The sequence below is a fragment of the Anabrus simplex genome, chromosome 3, assembly GCF_040414725.1.
Source record: "Anabrus simplex isolate iqAnaSimp1 chromosome 3, ASM4041472v1, whole genome shotgun sequence".
NCBI lineage: Eukaryota > Metazoa > Arthropoda > Insecta > Orthoptera > Tettigoniidae > Anabrus > Anabrus simplex.
In genome coordinates, this window is record NC_090267.1 from 14,916,394 (window position 1) to 14,936,647 (window position 20,254).

At 37.3% G+C, this 20,254-nt stretch overlaps 1 protein-coding gene across 1 annotated transcript; it reads right to left on the reverse strand.

The window, feature by feature from the left end:
* Nucleotides 1-1,902: 1,902 nt before the first annotated feature.
* Nucleotides 1,903-19,645, reverse strand: LOC136866614 (protein spaetzle-like). The gene is made up of 4 exons (XM_068226959.1): nt 19,578-19,645; nt 13,542-13,601; nt 7,822-7,928; nt 1,903-2,191 (listed from the first exon to the last, which is right to left on the reverse strand). Exons 2-4 carry the CDS (start codon nt 13,578-13,580, stop codon nt 1,963-1,965), a joined length of 375 nt encoding a protein of 124 aa, XP_068083060.1. The 5' UTR covers nt 13,581-13,601; nt 19,578-19,645; the 3' UTR covers nt 1,903-1,962.
* Between the last annotated feature and the right edge of the window lie 609 nt (nt 19,646-20,254).

Consider the following 20,254-nt stretch of genomic DNA (forward strand, 5'->3'; position numbering starts at 1 on the left):
CTCTCTCTCTCTTTTGAGCGTAAACATAAGATTAAGATTAACGATGCCGGACGTCCGATGCCTGATCTTGATATAACGAGGCATCCTAAAAGTAAAAGTAATGAAATCGTGCGTAAATTCAGAATGGATTTATACCGTATAAAAGAATCGAGTTGATCTGTTAGTGCGAAATTACTAACATGTTGATTTGTTTTCCTTTTTTATGATTCATGAGTGATGAAAGCGAAGGGACTTGGACCGAAGTCGGAGTGGTGTCCAAATAATAATAATAATAATAATAATAATAATAATAATAATAATAATAATAATAATAATAATAATAATAATAATAATAATAATAACATAAAATTATTAAATTGTTGGTATTTTATATTTTCATTTGTAGGGACATTAAGGACAAATACGAAAATGTTAATATATTTGTCTTTCAATTGGTGATATTTTAATTTTTTTTCAAGACAAATCGGAATAATAATAATATTAATAATAATAATAATAATAATATTAATATTAATAATAATATTAATATTAATAATAATAATAATAATAATAATAATAATAATAATAATAATAATAATAATAATAATATTAAATGATTGTTATTTTATATTTTTCGAGGGACACACTTAGGACGTATTATAGGTATTTAAACAGTTTTTTCACTGTTTTAGGTATTTACACAATTTTTCTCATTGGGGGCATTCAGGACAGATAGGAAAAAAATTATTATGTTTTTGTGAATCGGCATTCAATGGAATTCCAGATTGTCCTGAATACGCCCATATACTACTTATTCACAATGTAAGGAGGTCACACCTCTTATGGATTGGGAGAAAGATCATGAGACAGACACCAAATATTAGGAATTTGGGTTTAAAGATAAACATAAAACCGCAAAAGAGGTTGTTATTTACACAAGTTATATTGACGACGTTGCAGCATATCACAGTATGCACATGTTGGGAACTCACCCACAAGTTAGCACGCCACAAACCAGCGGCACACGCACGACCCGTAAGACACCTGTGTGCTGCGTTTAGACATGGCTTCTCACGTGGTTGCCGTGGCAACCTCCCTTCAGTTCAGTGACCGGGCAGTAGCAAGGCCATTATCCCACATAACGTTTGCTTCAAAATGAAAAGCTTCTATTTTGTATTATTATTGAAGCTATACTAAAGGATGTTAGCCGTGAAGTACAACTGTGAAGACTTAAGGGACAGATGAAGGCAGATACTATGGCAGTGATGAGATGAGAAAAAAAGGAAAAACTAAAACTACTACATGCTCCTGATGTCCTAACGCAAAATTTAAATATTAAAATATTTGACTATTTCTCAAAAAGCTACTGAACGTTTTGATTTGCTCTTAAATAAATTAATAAACAAATTAAACATTTTTAAATTAGCAAACAGAATAAGTCACACCATCTTTGCTCATTACAGTAATGGTTGAAGTGGTGTGGGCTGAAAGATGAATGACACAGTAATATATGATCAGGTCTGATATAGCTAAGGGGTACTGGTTGTTACCGTAAGTCAAACAGTCAAAAGGCAAGTTAACCATATAACTTTTGGAGAGATTAAATCTTGCTGTTCTATGAACACTCAACTGCACAGAACTTGACCGTTGCAAAGAAGGCTGGTTTGAAATAAGATGATCATACTGTGTAGGTGTTGGCCACAGTTTATGGATATCCTCGCATTTCGAGAATGTATAAAATTAAAAATCTCTTTATCGGCCATTTAATGTGATATTGAGTGTACATGTGATATGCATTTCCAATTATTGATCATCTATTTCTGTATTGTAAAAATAAATTTATTAATGATTTCCTCCAGAGTTTACTTTCTATCAGTATAACTTTTCACTGTCATCGGAGCAACTTTTACCACTGTGCATCAGAATACAATACGAAAGAGAAGTATACAAGTTATTTCTAGATACATATATAATTATGTCATATCAACCCTGTGGTCTGGATTTCGATGATTTGTTAGCAGATAGACTCCTGCTCCCAACTGGAGTCCTGACAGAGTAGCAAGCACAGCAGGAAGGTAGCTTGAAGGAATCTGGTACTGGTTTTCCATCACCATTAAGTGCTATCAGCTTGCGATATATGAACTTCTGACGGCAGAATGATGTATATCCAGGAGGAAATGCCTGACTTAATTCACAGGGAGCATTTTCATTCCTGTAAAGAAGAGAATATTTTATTTTAAAATTTTCTTCAAAAGCAATACCCCATTATTTTTCAGATTATCACAATAGTTTGCTTACTTTCTTAAACATCTATGGATAACATACACAATTCCAGTTGGATGTAGTTTTACATCGTGTTATTACCTACAAGTAGCAGCATGTGGCCTCTGAGGTGACCTGCGCGTCTATGTGGATGGGGCCCTACGAATAATGAAGACGGTACACACACCCAGCCCTGAGCTGTTGGATTTAACCAATGCAGGTTAAAATCCCCGAACTGGCCGGGAATCAAACCCGTGGTCCTCTGGACCAAAGGCCAGCACGCTAACCATTTAGCCTTAGAGCCGGTCATTATCGGTAATTTGTCTATCAATGTGTTCAGTGCTTAAGGAGGTTAATTTGGTTTGCCTAATCACACAGGTAAATATATGAAACTGCATAGAAATCACGCAATAACTTTGAGAGAAATATATATTTCCGTCAAGCTGAACTTTAACTTGAAAAATAAACTGTGTTGGTCAGTCCACCGAATGAACTAAACCGTAATAGTTGTTCAGTTGTTTGTTATTGCTTCATGTAAGGGGCTAGAGCCTTCCACCTTGTGTCCAATACAAGTAGAAACAGTCTCAACTTTGTAGCAGCATAAAAAGGGACCCAAGCCAGGCAGGCAGAAAGGTACTATGCTAACTCCCAGGCCATACAGTGTGTTGGAGAAACTTGCCCCCCACCGGGCGAGTTGGCCGCGCGGTTAGGAGCGCGCAGCTGTGAGCTCGCATCCGGGAGATTGTGGGTTCGAACCCCACTGACGGCAGCCCTGAAGATGGTTTTCTATGGATTCCCATTTTCACACCAAGCAAATGCTGGGGCTGTACCTTATTCAAGGCCACGGCCGCTTCTTTCCCATTCCCAGGCCTTGCCTGTCCCATCGTCGCCATAAGACCTATCTGTGTCGGTACGACGTTAAGCAAATAGCAAAAAAACTTGCCCCTACTGCTGTGAAGAGATCAACAGCAATGATTAAAAAATATTTTATTTAATTACTGAAATTTAGAAAATAATTTTATTCCAGTCTGCATGACCAGACCCAGATTACATCAATTAAAATTTCATTTGTAATGTTCACATGATTTCTTCTTGTTTAAAAGCAAATCCATTTCCACAGGGACCTCCAAGATTAACCTGGTCCTCATTTTTTATGTAAGAGCATGTGCATCTCTAGAAGTGGAAATATTCCAGACAAGAAATTGAACCCATATCCTTTCAGGTAAACCGAGCTCCCATTTACTGCTTTTGCTTAGTAAGCTTCATTTTCACTACAAAAGGCAGAAATTTGTATTTCTCTTTGACCTCACTGAAGGTCCTCCGCACAACAGCACTTATATATGTACTGTATGAACTCTCCTCTACCTAGTCCACCGCTCAGCAGTGTGCATTATTACGAGGTGGGCACACCTCACTCTTGGTGGCACTGCAGAGAGATTGTCTACCAGGTCGGAACATCTTTGACGGAATGGCTGATTGTTTATTCTGTAGTACTGTGGTAAGCTTAGGTGGTGATGGGAATTGCAGAGGTTTGGTGCAAAGTCACCATTATATCTCAATATGACTCGGTTGGCCAGTCCATTTCCGGAACCTTCTTCTCCACAAACCAGGTTCAGGAGTGCTATAATCATACTTTTGCATCCTAAAAGAGAAGAAATGGCAAACTACATCACTGCCCATTTTACTACACAGTTCTCTTGGGATTTTAGGGTTTCCTTTTTAATCACATAACCAAAGGTAGTTCTTCCTGTGCTTCCAACCCACTCCAAGCTAGTGACGTAACAAACAAAACTAATGTTCGGTAGATTACAACAGAAGAAATTAGTTAAGAATTGTTTATATACTTTCTGAAGACTACACCAATATAACTCAGATGGTGAAAGAAATTAAAGACATACTTGCTTACTTAGAATAACTGTCTTACAGAAAACTTTACAGATTGCATGCCGGGAGTTTCGAGAGGAACATTAGAAAGTCTTGCAGACAAGTTACCAACAGCATAAATTTCATTAAACTGTTACAACCGAGTTCATACTTGAAAATTAAATAATAAGTATCAACAAAGGCTATAATCACAAATATAGCATAAGCCAATCATATAATTCAAATGTGATAGAAAATGAAAACCTTCAGCAAATAATTAATCTCTAAAAATGTTTTTTCCACCTAGTATATTGAACACTATAACAAGAAACTTCCCCCTTAAGGAATTTACTGAAGTACAGATAAACCTCATTAATCTGGACCCAGATAAGCTAAATTTTGCTTAATCGTGACAGAAAAGGAAAACTTGTGAAACTTATGTGGAAGCTGTAAAAGATACAACAACTTCAACAGTAGTGAATGCCTGAAAGAGAGAGTTCATCAAAAGATTCTTACACTGTGAAAATATTCCAAGAATAGAAACTTGTTACATAAAATAAATTTCATTGTAAAGCCTATACTGTCGTACGTATACTTTTTGAGTTTAAATCAATATTCCACCTTTACAATACCGATTTTCTAATTGTCTAATTATTTAAACAACATTTTTTAAAATATGACGGGACATGTTTCGTCTAGCTTGTAGACATCCTCAGCCGTAAAATATTCAAGAAAAAGCACAAACTGACAAGGATAAAATAACACATTAAAATAATTCGGACCGCCGAATACGTCAATTAAAATAGTGAGAATGTTCTAGGTTGTTCAGAGCATAACTTCAAACTGTTGATGACAAACTTAAAATAATACACATGAGTTGATACATTAAAACTTGATGTTAAAATTTTTCTTTGTTGGTGCTTGTTGACATGCAGTATTCAGGTGTGTCATTGAAAGTTGATGTAGAGGTGCACAATCTTATTTTCTATTAGAATAAAGATGATCGATGAGTAAGTAAAAGGAAATTAAGATCGTCTTATTGGTGCAAAGTTGTCATTTCTTGTTAAAAATTAGGTAGAATATCTGATCTTATGACGTATGTGGATGTACAGTGGAGGACCCTAGAATGAAAATAAAGACTATTGCAAATATTGAAATTAGGCAAGTGTTTGGTGTCATTACGATATAAAAAAAGCAAAAGAATGAAAAAGGAAGAATTACGTCACATCTGATTAGTTACGTTCTCGCCTCTTCAAGAGTGATTAGCTTAGCATGGATGATTGTGGCTGACTGAGGACAAACTATGGAGATCGTGTGTGATGGGGGGTGGTGTGAGGGGAAGTTAGGGGAAGGTTGGAATCGAAAGGCGGGGAGCGATCACTTCGAAGCTTACTTGGATATTTGTCAAAAAAGGAACTGTTGAGTAACGCCTCAAAAATGACGTTCGTAGTTTCTGAAATCTCATTCAAATTATGAGTGGGGTTGCGTTTTTGATCTATGTTGATGTAAATGTTTTCTAAAACAATGAGTAAACTGCCCTTATTATGAAAATAAAGAATTTTTAGGTCCTGTTCTATGGAAGTGAAGAAATGATTGGATTCTGTCATATGAGTGCTCATGGCGGAGTATCTTCTATGTTTAGAGGCGTTAACGTGTTCCTTATATCTGTTTAAAAAGCCTCTTCCAGTTTGACCAATATAGCTCCCGGAACATTGATTGCAATTCAACTTATATACACCTGATTTATTGTATTTATTCACAGCGTTGTTGTTTTTATGATGGTTGTAAAAGAGATTAATGTTATTGTTTACTGTTTTAAAGGCAATGTTGACCTTATGCTTCTTAAAAATGTTGGCGATTTCATAAACCTTATTATTGGTGTAGGTGTAAGAGGCGTAGTTGTCTGTTTTTTTTAGTTTCTCTAAGAAGAGTTGAATTGGGTTTGTTGACAACTTTGTTGACAATCCTGTCAATGAAATGCTTACTAAAACCGTTTTTTCTCGCTGTAAAGCGAATGGAGTCGAGTTTCTTTTATCTACATCAGATAAAGGGACATGGAAAGCTCTGTGGATCAAACTATAAAAGGTTGCTCTTTTTTAAGAGTCCGGATGCATTGAATCTTGCCGAATAGTATTAACTGTTTGGGTGGGTTTTTCTAAATATATTATAAGAGAATTTATTGGAGCTGTTGTTGATAGTGATATCCAAGAAGTTGTTGACTTCAACTTCTGAGGTAAACTTGATCTATGGATCGACCGCATTTAACTGTTCGAGAACAGTGTCACCGTTGGAGATGTTATGATCTAATATGGCAAATGTATCATCGATATAGCGCGTCCAGAATACAATACCTTTAATTTTATTGTGAATTTCGGAATTTTCAAAGTGGTCTAAATGAATTTCTGCCATTATTCCTGAAGCTGGGTAGCCCATAGGAAGACTGTCCTGCTTGTAAATATTTTCATTAAAAGTAAAATAATTATTGGAGGTTACAAATTCTAAAATATTTAAGAATTCTTCTATTTCTTGTATACTTAATTTTCTGTGTTTTAGAAAGTTGTTCTTAATGATCTTTAAAGTTTTTTGACCGGTATATTAGAATACATATTTTTTTATATCAAAGGAGTACATATTTTGTTGTGGTTGTAACTCTAGGTTTTTAGTCAAATTACAAAATTCTATGGAATTCTTAATAGAACTGGGATTTTCAAACTTGTAGTATTTCTTCAAGTTGTGAATAAATTTAGAGGTTTTGTAAGTCGGACTGTTCCTATAGTTGACTATGGGTCTTATGGGGATGTCTGTTTTGTGGACTTTTGGCAATGCTTTGGCTGTAGGAATACTGGGATTCATATTAACAAGTTTTTGAGATTCATAATCCGTTAAAATAAAGGACGTTTGTTTTAATAGTTGTTTTAAGTTCTTTTCAATGTTGTTAGTCGGATCTTTTTTCATCAGTTTAAATGAATTATCAGAAAAGAAAGTTTCAGTTTTTTGCACATAAGTCTCTTTGTTCATGATAACTGTGGCATTGCCTTTGCCCGCTTTTGTGACAATCAGATCATTCTAGTTGATTTTTCGTTTTAAAGAGTCAATGGCCTTTTTAGGAAATAAGGGAGCTGTAGATTTGTTACCTTCAATTAAACTAGAAAGTTTTTTACGAATGTTAAGTCTGATTTCTGTTTGATTGTCAATTGGAAATTTTTGTATAGCACTTTCAGTTTCAGCGGTAATGGTAATGGCATCTTTCAATTTAAAGGCAGTAAGCCAATTAAATTTAGGGCCCCTCTCCAAGATGTCGAAATCTGATGCGCTAAGTTGGGTATCAGAAAGATTTATATTTGGGCCGTGAAACTTCAAGTCTCCCGAGTCGGATTCGTTAATGTTCCTACTGTGAAAAGTGAAGTTTTTGTTGGAATTGTTATTACGCAAGAGTGTGTTAAATTTATTGTCTAGAGTAGCCTGTTTTTAACGATGATATTCTCTATTTTTGTGAACGCAAATTTCTGAAAAGAATCCCATTCTAGAGGGGTTAGGGAGGACGAAGCAATCAGATATATAACTTTGAGTGTTGAATAAAGACTTTTTCCTATATAGGAACTTGATTTCATTTCTGATCCATAATGCATTGGACTTAAATTGGGTTCTTTTGTGCCAAAATTTTGGTATTGTAAAGGTGGAATATTGATTTAACCTCAAAAAGTAATAGAAACTTACTCGCAAACCTCTACGTGTACACCCTGGATATACTCCGGCTCTACATTCACAATAAACAACCAGTCATTATCCTTGTTTTGAGCCATTTTTGGGAAGATTGTCATCTCCTGAAAGAATAGATAGAATAATATGAATATATGCAGAGTATCACATTTCACAAACCAATGACACTAGGTAAAAAAGGAAAGAACCAAATAAATGTGGCATGTATTAGGATAAATGTTTGCTGTAAGGAAATGCTATAAGAAAGTACAGTAATTCAGGGAAATGTTATCCGTTCCTGTGAATTGGATCAACCATGAATAGAAATATATACCTCATAGGAACTAACATTAGTGAGAACAATGGCATGTCATCGACTTGCTACTGAACTGCAAGTAAACTCAGCCCTTAAAACTGTGAAATGGTACAAAATTATGCACGTTAAGTATGTATGGGGCAGACAAGTTTTCAGCACCATGTTAGGCTTGTAAGTCTATTTTATTGGGGACCCCACAAGGGCAACCCTCTAGCAATGCCTTTCACACCATGAAGTACAAATATTTAATCTTAACTTGATCATAATAATTTACCTCTCCATCTTCACACCAACACTGCACATTACAACTTCTCATACAATAAATATTCAGCTGAGCACGACACAAACGTTGAGAGACGTAGGTTGATAATACCAATATAAACTTCCGCCTCCGTAGCGTAACGGTTAGTGTTATTAGCTGCCGTCCTCGGGGGCCCGGGTTCGATTCCCGGTACTGCCGGAAATTTAAGAATGGCAGGAGGGATGGTATGTGCTTGAAATGGTACATGCAGCTCACCTCCAATGCGGGTGTGCCTGAAAAGAGCTGCACCACCTCGGGATGAGGACACGAGTTTACTTACCAATATAAATGGTCGTTTATTGAACATCATAAATTTTCCAACTAACTCATTCCTGGTTGTCAGCATTTTGCCCCAATGTGCTAAGTTGGGCTCATCAGATGGTAAATAGCACACCCACCAAAACGCATGGCTAGTGCATACCGTGGAGGTCACTGCATAGGTTACTTGGAGCCACCGGTAGTGCCAATGCACTATGAGAGACATTGTCTCATTACCAAAAATTGATGCCTGCCTGGCCATCAGATGATATAGATGTTGATTCCCATAGATATCATCTGATGGCCAAGCATGTTCCTGCATTAAATGACCTTAATTGAAAAGGAAATATAGCATATCGCCTTGTCATTTGGAGAATCGACACCAATCGAAATCGAAAACATCCTTCCAGTTTGCGGGCAGCATGGATATACGGTATTCGTTCTTGTTCTTTCTTTGCTCACTTTGTAGCTGTTTCGTATATTGGTCCCAGTTCTAGTTTCATCTGGATTGCCCAAAATATAGAGTATTGTTGTTCGTTGATGCAGATAATTGCCTGTGTTTGTTACATTCTCAGCCGTAGTTTGTACTGCTTCTTACACGGCAATAGACATAACCTAAATCTGTCGACCATGAGGCGAGAATGAAAAGAATTTCAGAATGTTTTTGTGTGCCTACCACCAAACGCAAAAATTTCCCAAGCAGTTCGTCAGTCCATCAAGCTGGAGTATCATCAAACTCGAGCGTGGAACTTGAAGCAACAGATGTGTCGCCGAGTTCCATAACAGTCTATAAAGTACAAAGTGAATCTCAAAGTCTGTGGCCTAGTTGATGGACTTTAGAACAAAAGAAAGATTTTGTTGCACGATAACGCAACACCTCACAAGACCCGCCAAACGAGAGAACTGCTCCAGCGTTTCAAGTGGGAGGTCTGGCAAAATCCACCCTACAGTCCCGACCTAGCGCCATGTGACTTTCGTCTGTTCGGTAAGCTCAAAACGGAGCTCGGTGATCGACGTTTCCAGACCGATGAGGAAGTGAAGGCCGCTGTCTCCGATTAGTTGCAGAACGCTGGAGGAAATTTCTATGCATCCGGCATCGACAAGTTGGTTGTGCGTTCGTAGAAACGTTTGGAGTCTCTTGGAAACTATGTGGAAAAGTGACGTTACAGTGTATGTCGTTATAGTCGTGTTGCTGTTGTATAGGTGGTGTAATAAATGGCCATAACTGGGAAGTGCAACTTATTTTCTGATCTGCCCTCGCAGTTCTGGTATATCTCAAAAGATAGCACTAAAATTCAGTCTGCTGCTAACACGAGATAACTCGAGACCGGCCCGCTATGCTCGGCCAGGTAAACACAAGTATTCTTGAGACTGGTCCGCACTGTGTTAAGAAAAGACTAGGTTTACAAATGATAGGGATCCTTCCTTAAGTGTAGATCAGAGACTGATTGTCGAAGTTTATCAGATTTTCTTGTCCTACAGTGCCCGTATCAAGAATGAAGACCAATGAAAAGCATTGAGGTAAGATGTTCATCCTCCTGATAAAGCAGGGAGGCATAAACAAGACCTGGATTGCTGTGGGGAAAGCTAATCAATGAAGATGGGCAGAGAAACTCCTCCTTGTGTTAGATCTAGTCTGTGGTAACTTAATAAGGCAAACCACAGTTCCTGACCTCCACTTTTGTATACAATATGATTCTCTCCATCAATGAATGGACATAACTTGTGCATCACTTTCTAAACTGCAGGATGTGGTAATATTGTAATGACACGATCTGCATGTAATACATGGGTGCACTATATCTGCGTTTGCATTAATTCATAGTAAACCATTGCTATGTATAATTTATAAGGATGCTGAGCCCAAGCTGGTCACATCATTATTGCCATTGTTACTTGGCTGGAGTACAGTCCTGTAATCTCAAATAAGTTGGCCACTCTTATCTTTTGCAGCAAAAATTGTCAGTTCTGTTCCTTTTTTAAGTATGTGGGAGTATATGAATCCAAATTTTGGATTGTTGAATCTTGTCTAAGATAAAATTCTAAAAGAATTTAATTGTATAAAATCCACGCATTCAATACAAGTTTGCCAATTGATAAATGGTCTGTCTAAAAAGCTACATAGGGCATGTTTTGACCTAGCCTAGAAGTCGTATTCAGTTTAAAAGAAAACAAAGATGAAAACGTATAATATGAATAGTGATACATGAAAACTTGAGAAAAAATACAGTCAACAAATGCAATAAAAATCTATGTTTAAAATGTTCATAGCTTCCATTTTGTTGTGGATGAATCTAGTTGTAACATGTTTCGGTCGAACTGTCTTTAACACAACTATTGCTTGGCTGGAGGAATACTTTAAAATTAGGAAGACTGTCAAATGTTATCTGTTTGTCCTGATTCTGGAACAGAGTGAAGTTTTGAAATCCATAAACTTCTTCACGGAAAATAAAAGTATAGCCAGAATCTAAAAGTGAAACCAAAAAGCCGAGTGTGAGAATGAAAAAACGAGGTTGAAATAAAAGTTAATATGAAGTCGTAAACATTACTCACTTCCTCTTCCCTCCAGCCCTGTGCTTGACCTCCACACTGACTAGCGACCATTCTGAGGTTGTGTTGGATAGGGAAAATAGCAGTTGAAGGGACCAGTAATGCATGTTGCAACAGACTTCATTATACATTGCTTCAGATCTTTTTTGATTATTGTTTCAACCAGGATGTTTGCTTTTTCTTGGATTTTGTTAAAATTATAGATGGGATTGGATTTTAGATTGAGGTTTATGTAATATTTTCTAAAATGCTTCATAAAGTTCCCTTTTTCACTACTTGTTGAAACTTCCCGTGTTCTGTATTAAAAGGCAAAAGTTGACACATTTGCAAGATGCATGTGTTCAATAATTATCTGCGTTATTATTATTATTATTATTATTATTATTATTATTATTATTATTATTATTATTATTATTATTATTATTATTATTATTATTATTATTATTATTATTATTATTATTATTATTATTATTTTCCACTAATTGTAGGTACGATTTAGGGATGGTGAATGGAGAAAGGGCATAGCCCCACATACATGAAAGTGCCTCCATCACCACTTAAAATTACAATATTCAGATATACAATTACATTCTACATAGTGTGCCTATATACAGTTACTGTATTTGCATAGGCATATTTGCATAATACTCACAAGACCTGTTCAACATTCAAGTAATTCGACACACACACACACTCTCTCTCTCTCTAAAATCCCCACATATACTTTAGCTAGGCTGACTCAGTCACACCCACTTACAGTCTCACTCACTCGGGATCCCATAACTTTCATCCGTCCCCCCACTCATACTGAACATTTACACAGTAGAAATTTTATGTTATGTACAGGAGGTTTCGTTATATATACACACTTTTTACGTCTTTACAAAAAATTTCTGCAGGTAGTTCTTTTACCTGTGGTGGGAGTTCATTCCACAGCTGAGCAGCACGATTAATGAAGCCACTTTGATATGATGCTGGTCTTGCAAATGCAGGGAAAAGGGACACACCTCGACCTCTTTGAGCGGAACCATAGTTCAGCTCTAAGCGGTTGAATGGGTTTTTATGAATGTTACCTGCAAGGGATTTTCTCAGGAAAGCAATATCTATTTGTTTACAGAGGATTGTTATGGGGAACAGTGACCCGGCTGTATTTAAACGACCGTGTTGAGTAATTAGTCGTTCTGTTCGGCGTTTAACTCCCTCTAGTTTCGTTATGTTCTCCACTGTACTAGGTGCCAGAAAGGAAGCCTGTACAACAGTATTCGCCGTACTAATGACAAACAGGCTGTCTGAACTGCTTTCTTGGCTCCCAGTAGAGATCTGCAGATGAATCCCAGGACTTTGTATGCTTTGCACCTTATTTCCTCAACATGCGTGTTCCATTTTAAATTGCTGCAAATGTGAATGTCAAGCAATTTTATTGAGGTTCAGGGCTTCGGGTAGCGTTCATTGACTAATTCCCGAGTTTATCAGACTTTCTCATTCTACACTGCTCATATCAAGACTCAAGACGTTGTCTTCAAGGGACTAGATCGTCAAGTGGACGAACGACAGTCAGCCTCTAAGTCAAGCTCCGGTTCTCCTATTGGGACCCTTAATATCATCTTCAAGAATTCCAAAGGAGATTTCATACTCTATGAGTGGATTGATAAATAACAAAGCTCAATTTAATGAGTATTTTGCAAGCGTTATTATCAAAGCACAAGTTACTCTTTTTTACAATTGGGTTTATGTCGCAGCGACACAGATAGGACTTACAGCGATGATGGGACGGGAAAGTGCTAGGAGTGCGAAGAAAGCAGCCATAGCCTTAGTTAAAGTACAGCCCCAACATTTGCCTGGTGAAAATGGAATAGCACATAGAAGGCTGCTGACAGTGGGGTCCCAACCCACTATCTTCCGAACGCAAGCTCACAGCTGATCGCATGGCCAGCTTAAGTTATTCTAGTGTCATATTAGTTAATTTCGGTAAGTGAATTTTACTCATTGTTACATTATTTTCTCGTATAAACTGTACATTACATGTTACCAGTTTAGCTATCTTTAAATGCATGTCTCCAAGTGCTGATAATAGAAAGCATAACATCAGAACTTGGTCCTCGAATCATCGGACCTCACCACACTTCAAATGTGACTTATTCAATTTTATATGTGGATTTGTATTTATTCAGAAGTATTATTTCCCGGCACCCAACATTAATTTCATGTACTATACTTTAAGTAAGATCCCAAAATTCTGGTGTACTTTCCTGCTTTACAGATATACTGTACACTTTCTCTAAAATTCTTGAAAACAAATTTTCCATTTCTTACCCTTGCTCTGCAAAGCGGATTTCCATCATCTGATCCCATTCTTTGCTGTACTCCACCATCCTGAAAAGAAATACCATCTGTTATATAACTCAGAAAGACAGGAGCTAATTAACATTACATTTCGGTGACAGATAGCACAAACCTTCCATATCGTCACTAATTATTTTAACCGTGCAGAGGTCGCACTCAGTTTTAGAACATAAAAGCTCGCACTGGTTCTGTCAGACCAGTCTATATAAGACAAGAAAAAGTTATATTAGACATGAAAATTAGGACATATTTCTAGATATTGTTCATGCTTCATTTTGTATCATAAAATTATTGACATAATATAATGGATGTATAATATGAATGATTATGTCCATATTGTTATTATAACAAATTGTGATATTGGACTTCAGAGAGGAGAAGTATCACATTAAAACATAATCCGCAGCAATAGTACATAGAAACGTGACACCGCTTCACATATAATCAGTGATATGTTTGACAGTCGTCCTAGTCCCTATCAGATGTTTTCAACACACAAATGGTAAATTCTCCAAACATAGACATTTTTAACACTCACGGGAGAATAAAGTGGGTGTAGTGGTTTTTCCAGTTAACAAAACTTCCAAACACAATCAGAGGAAAGGCACCATCCTTGGTGAGTTAAGTCATGACAAATTAAATTAATAAATATGTAGCGGTATTTACTTCTATTTGTAAAGAAGTATTTTGTTCAATAATCATATATTATTTACAAGAACATACATGCAAAGTAAGACTTACATCCTGCAACAGTTATTGAATTGGTTAATTAGGTCCAAAAACTTGTGTTTAGTGACTCTGAGTAGACGATTATATGGAAATCGATGTTCAGAAAATTAAGGGAGAAAAATGGGATTTACATGTAATATTTCAATTGGCAAACAAAGCATTTTTGCAGTGGTAAATTGTTTGAATTCAGCGGAATAACTTTGTGACAAGAAAATAGAAACTAAATCCTTTCAATTTCAGCCATTAAAAAAAGTCACCAAAATGACCAAAATATTGACTTTTACCTCCAGAGTGTTGCTTTAAGTGTGGCCAGTATCCAGTATTCGGGAGTTAGTGGGTTGGCAGCCCTGAAGATGGTTTTCCGTGGTTTCCCATTTTTACACAGGACAAATTCTGGGGCTGTACCTTAATTAAGCCACAGTCACTCCTAGCCCTTTCCTGTCCCATCGTCGCCGTAAGACTTGGCTGTGTTGATGCGATGTCAGGCAAATTGTAAAAAAGAAAACAGTTTGAAAAGTAAACAAGATATATGTTAATGGGACCATTTTTCTCTTTAATAAAGCAACTTCTGGCTTGGTGAGGAAAGCAATGGGAAACTACCTCACTCCTAATTTCCCTAGTATGCCTTGCCTCTCCAGTGATGCCTGGGCTATCTATGATAGCTTTTGGTGGAGCTGTGGTGGATCAAACCAGCCTTCGGGCTGAATACCCAACATAAGGCAAGCACAAAACTCAGTTCCATCTAACTGGCATACCAATCTCTCACTCATTGCTATTGAAAATGTGCATGCTACCCCAGCATCACGTCACTAAAGAGACTCTGTACTACTGCGTGGGTGGAAAAGTATGTAACAGTAGATGATTTTATTGAGTTATTGGAATACGTTCAAGATGCTCTTGAAGAAATAACGTGAGCTGATCACCCACAGGAACAAATGCAAATTTGTTGCTGAATGATATTGATTTTGAATTCATTGTGGCTTCCTTTATTGCAGAGACAATTTTTAGTTATTGCTTGCCCCTTTCTCTGATCTTTAAGAAAGATAATATAGAACTAATGGAAGCAGTATTTATTACTGAAGATACACCATACCTGAGCTGCAGAAGGCAATCTCATGATGAATTTGAAGTAACCTATTGAAAAACTGAAGTCATTGCAGGGACGTGTGGCATTGAGAAATCTGTGAAGAGGATGTCAAGAACGCAGAATTACAGAACAATCGTACCTGCGGATCCCATCCAAGCTTTTTGTACACTGTGTATTTTCATTCCCTACACAGATTACTTTCTTAACCAACTAGAGGAACAATTGTTAAGTCAAAAAATACTGTTTCATGGATTTATGTGCCTACTTAAGACTGATACTGAAGATGACAGAAGCTTGCAAAGTTTAAATCACTCTCATCCAATGTTACTAAACGTTCATTTGCACATTTGCATTTATGGAAATCTATCCTGGCCCTGTAGAACTTACTGTAGTTCCCAGAACTGGAACTGATGCCTTTCAGCACTGTGCTCCTTAAATGTATCCCAATATTTTGAAATAACTGCAAATACTGTGCACATTCCCGGTTTCAACCTCTACAGCAGAATGATCTATTTTTTTGTCACTAAAATGAATAAAGATCAATTTGCAAAATTCATCCTCTTAGGCAAGACTTTATGGCCCTTCTATGTTGTCTATTCATAAGGACATTCCTTTGCCAGCTGCTGAATTGATAGATGAACTTGCTCCTAAAAGAAAGACAAACTGAGTTGGTTTTGTGACTTCCTATGCTTTGAAACGGAGGTGTTTTATTTTATATATTTGTAACTCTTGCTGATTGACTGAATCTCTGAATTGTTTATTTATTATTGTAGAAATTGATAGAATTGCCCACTTGTGTTATGCTATATCATTGTGGTTTGTCACCAAATTTATTCATGAATATAGATTACTGGAAATAATTTACCTCAATTGTGGAACAGTTCATTCAACGGACCACCAGGAAAGGCAATTAGTTGATGAAGAAATGGACAAATGAATTACAATTAATGAAATCGAAATGGCAGTAACAATGATGAAGAATGGAAAAACTGCTGGAATAGATGAAATTTCAGCGGAGATGATAAAGCCAGCTGGAGGTGTAGGCCTGCAGTGGACATATTGAGTTCTCAGGATTGTCTGGGAGAATAAGGAAGTCTCTGAGGATTGGCAAAAGGAATAATCATCCCAATTTTCAAGAAAGGCAATAAGAAAGTATTGAAGAACTACAGGGGAATTACTCTGATATCCCATGTTGCTAACATAATGGAGGGGATACTGGAAAGTAGGATAAGGTTGAGAGTTGAAAATCAGATACAGGAAAATCACTTTGGTTTCAGAAGTGGGTCAACCATAGAGCCCATTTTCGTTATGGGACAATGAACAGAAAAGCAATAGGAGTATGGGAATAATATGGTGTTGACACTCATTGACATTGCAAAGGCATATGGCAGTGTCCCCAGGACTAAAGTTTGGGACAATATGGTGAAAAAAGGAATTGGACAAGGTTTAATAAAAATTATTGTGGCAATGTACAAGAAATGTTATAGTTGCATGCAAACACAAGGACAACTTGATTCTAAAACACTAGCGGGCCGAGACAGGGAGGTGTTCTATTGATAATCCTGTTTACAATAGTAATGGATGGCATCATAACAACAGCATAAGAAGCATATGGAGGAAGAGAAATGAAAATGTTGTTGTTCACAGATGATATTGTGATTTGGAGAGAAGAGGACATGAATGTTCAAGACCAGTTGGATGTGACGAATGAGAAGATCAAAGAATGTGGATTGAAAATAAGTGTAGAAAAGAGTAAAACTGTTGTTATGACTAGAGGGAGGAAAGAAGGGAAAGGTCAGCTTAGACTTGCAGACAAGCCTCTGGCAGTAGTGGAGACATTCAAATATCAGAGGAGTGAATTAATGGAGAATGCTCGAGTGGATGCTGAAATTAGTTAGAGGATTCAAGCTGGAAGCTGTTTCTATCATAGTATAAGAAATATGTTATGGGACAAAGATGTGCCAATGGAAGTAAAGGAAACTATGTACAGGATAAATTACATACCCATAACAATTTACGGAGCAGAAAATTGGACAATGACAAAGAAGGATGAGAGTCGAATACAGGCAGCTGAAATGAAGTTCTTGAGGAGTATGATACAGAAGAGTAGAAGAGACAAAATAAGGAATGAGAAAATCCTGGAAGAAATTGGAGTGGAAAAAATTAATGATAGAATAGTGAAGATCTGATTAAGAAATTATGGGCACATAAAGAGAATGTGCAATGAATGAATGCCAAGAAAGGTGATGAAAATATAAATGCAAGAAAGGAGAGGCCGCGAACAACCACGCTTAAGATGCAGTATTTGAGAAAGAAACCTGAACAGGGACACAGTGTTGGAGGAGGAGTGGTGGAAAGACAGAAGGAGGTGGAGAGGAACCATATTTACCCCTACCCGGCTATAGCTGGATAATGGAAAATGATGATGTTGTGAAACAGTGAGTCACATTTTGGATGTCTGTGTTACTGCCTTCTCATTACATACTTTTCCTCACAGTGTCATTTTGTCCTCCATTAATAGGTCATCTGTATATTGTACAACAAACTCTCATGTCTTGTCCTACAGGTAAGGCTCTGTATCCATTTAAAATGTGCTTTATTATTATTATTATTATTATTATTATTATTATTATTATTATTATTATTATTATTATTATTATTATTATTATTATTATTATTATGCCCAAAAGAAAAGCCACTGATTTCAAGAACGCAAGACGACCTACAAGCTAATTCAACTCACTTTGTAATTCTACAACTTGAATTTTTTTTACAACTTGCTTTACCTCACACCGACACAGATCGGTCTTATGATGATGATGGGATAGGAAAGGCCTGGGATTGGAAAGGAATAGGCCCTGGCCTTAATTAAACTCAGCCCCAACAGTTGCTGGTGTGAAAATGGGAAACCACGGAAAACCATCTTCAGGGCTGTCGATGGGGCTCGAACCCACTATCTACCAGATGCAGTCTCATAGCTGTGCGCCCTAAGGGCATGGCCAGCTCGCCCCATCACCTTGAAATCATTTAATAATCTACTACTATGTTATCCTAGACCTCTCGAGGTTACCCTGCCCTCAAAGCCTGATACTGGCCAGCCCTGTGGTAGCCCCTTTCGGTAATACCTGGCATGGACCAGTAAGAGAGCTCCTAGCTGGTCTTTCTGTGTATTATTCTCTTCCTCTGGCATTTCTGGGAGGCGGAGCAAGAATGATCCATCTCTAGTACATCACAAATATTCTGGTACACATCACCCATGCTATAAAAGCAGAGCTATTCGCAGATGGTCAGTCAGTGTGGGACTCAATGTTTGATTGGGAGTTGAACTCTGTGTTCAGTGGCTGGGCTGTGGGTGACACTGTCGCCAGTGACCCACCGGGGTCTAAACGAGGAGTTGAACTCTGTGTGTTAGGGTTCAGTGGCTGGGCTGTGGGTGACACTGTCGCTAGTGACCCACCGGGGTCTAAACGAGGAGTTGAACTCTGTGTGTTAGGGTTCAGTGGCTGGGCTGTGGGTGACACTGTCGCTAGTGACCCACGCGGTCTGAACAAGGAGTGAACTCCGTGGGTTAGGTTTCAGTGGCTGGTCAGGAGCAGAGAACTGTGTGTTTGGACTTCTGTGGAGCGAGAACATCTGTAGAGTCAATGAGTTGTCTTGCTGGTTAGCACTGTTGAACTGTCACTGTGTGAATTACCAGAGTTAACTGGAATCGAACCAAGGAACAGTCATTGTGTTTTGTGTTCAAACCTAGCTGACTGCATGTGACTGCAGTGTGGGGTGACTGGACTAGCGAGCGCAAGTGATTACAGCCTCCTTCATGTAAGGAATGTCCAGCTGGAGTTCAGCTGTGGGAGACATGTAAATAGCCAGCAATTAGTGAATGTGGTCATTCGTGCTTGAATGTATGCATGCATTTATTGGCTCATCCTGAAATAAATTAGAATGATAAAACACACAATATTTTATTCATAACACTTCATATATCAATTCTTGAAATGGTCATATAGGTAAGATTCACATGAAATCCAATAGGTATTCAAGAATTAATGGATAGCAAAACCATGCTAACTATCTTTCTCATGTAGAGCTGATTCTATTTTTCAGGATAGTTTCGAATGAGGAAAGTAATACAATTAGTAAATAAAATGTGACATCTGATACTGCATACATACAGCACAGTACTTACATACCTCTTTATCAACTCCAAAGTATTCTTTGATTTTTTCCTCTTGTGCCAGTACATTTTTTAAATGCTCCCTGCAACACAATGGTAATATGTCATCAAATGGATGCAGTCATGAGCAGATAATATTTCCTAAATTTCATTTGAAAAATAAATTAATAATGATATGAATTATAAATGGCCTTACAGCCTAAGATTTTGGAACATATAAAAGGAATGTGTAGAGTATGGAAAAATCAGTTTTACAAAAATGCTATGTATTGTACCAGGAACTGCCAGTGGTTTGGAACATGATTTAATTCAGCGCGAATTACTGCGAAGTAAACAAAGTCACAGCTGGAACTTGTGTTGAGAGAGCGAGTAACTACGTCACGAGCTCCACGCAAGGAACTGACCTTGCTGTGTTGCGACGATCATGTGTACAATACGTGATTACACGGAAAAGAATGGAACATATTTTTACGATATTTTGATCTGGATAAGCTATCAAATAATGGAATACGTCATTTTGTAGCCCATCATTTAAAGGCAAAACATATTCAAATTTCAAGTAAATTAGCCCAGGGATCAATTCAGAATATCAATTCTTCCACAAGGAGACTGAGTCAGACTCGGCAGAATGGTAGAAAAGAACAGCAATTCACCAAGTAAAAATCAGTTCATAACTCACAGCTGAAGGAACAA

Excerpts from the sequence above, each read along its gene's own strand:
- LOC136866614 (XM_068226959.1), bottom strand. The coding sequence starts at position 13,580 with ATGGGATCAGATGATGGAAATCCGCTTTGCAGAGCAAGG. Across the intron at positions 7,929-13,541 it reads ATCCGCTTTGCAGAGCAAGG|GAGATGACAATCTTCCCAAA; the intron begins GTAAGAAATGGA and ends CTATTCTTTCAG. Across the intron at positions 2,192-7,821 it reads GTACACGTAGAGGTTTGCGA|GAATGAAAATGCTCCCTGTG; the intron begins GTAAGTTTCTAT and ends TCTTCTTTACAG.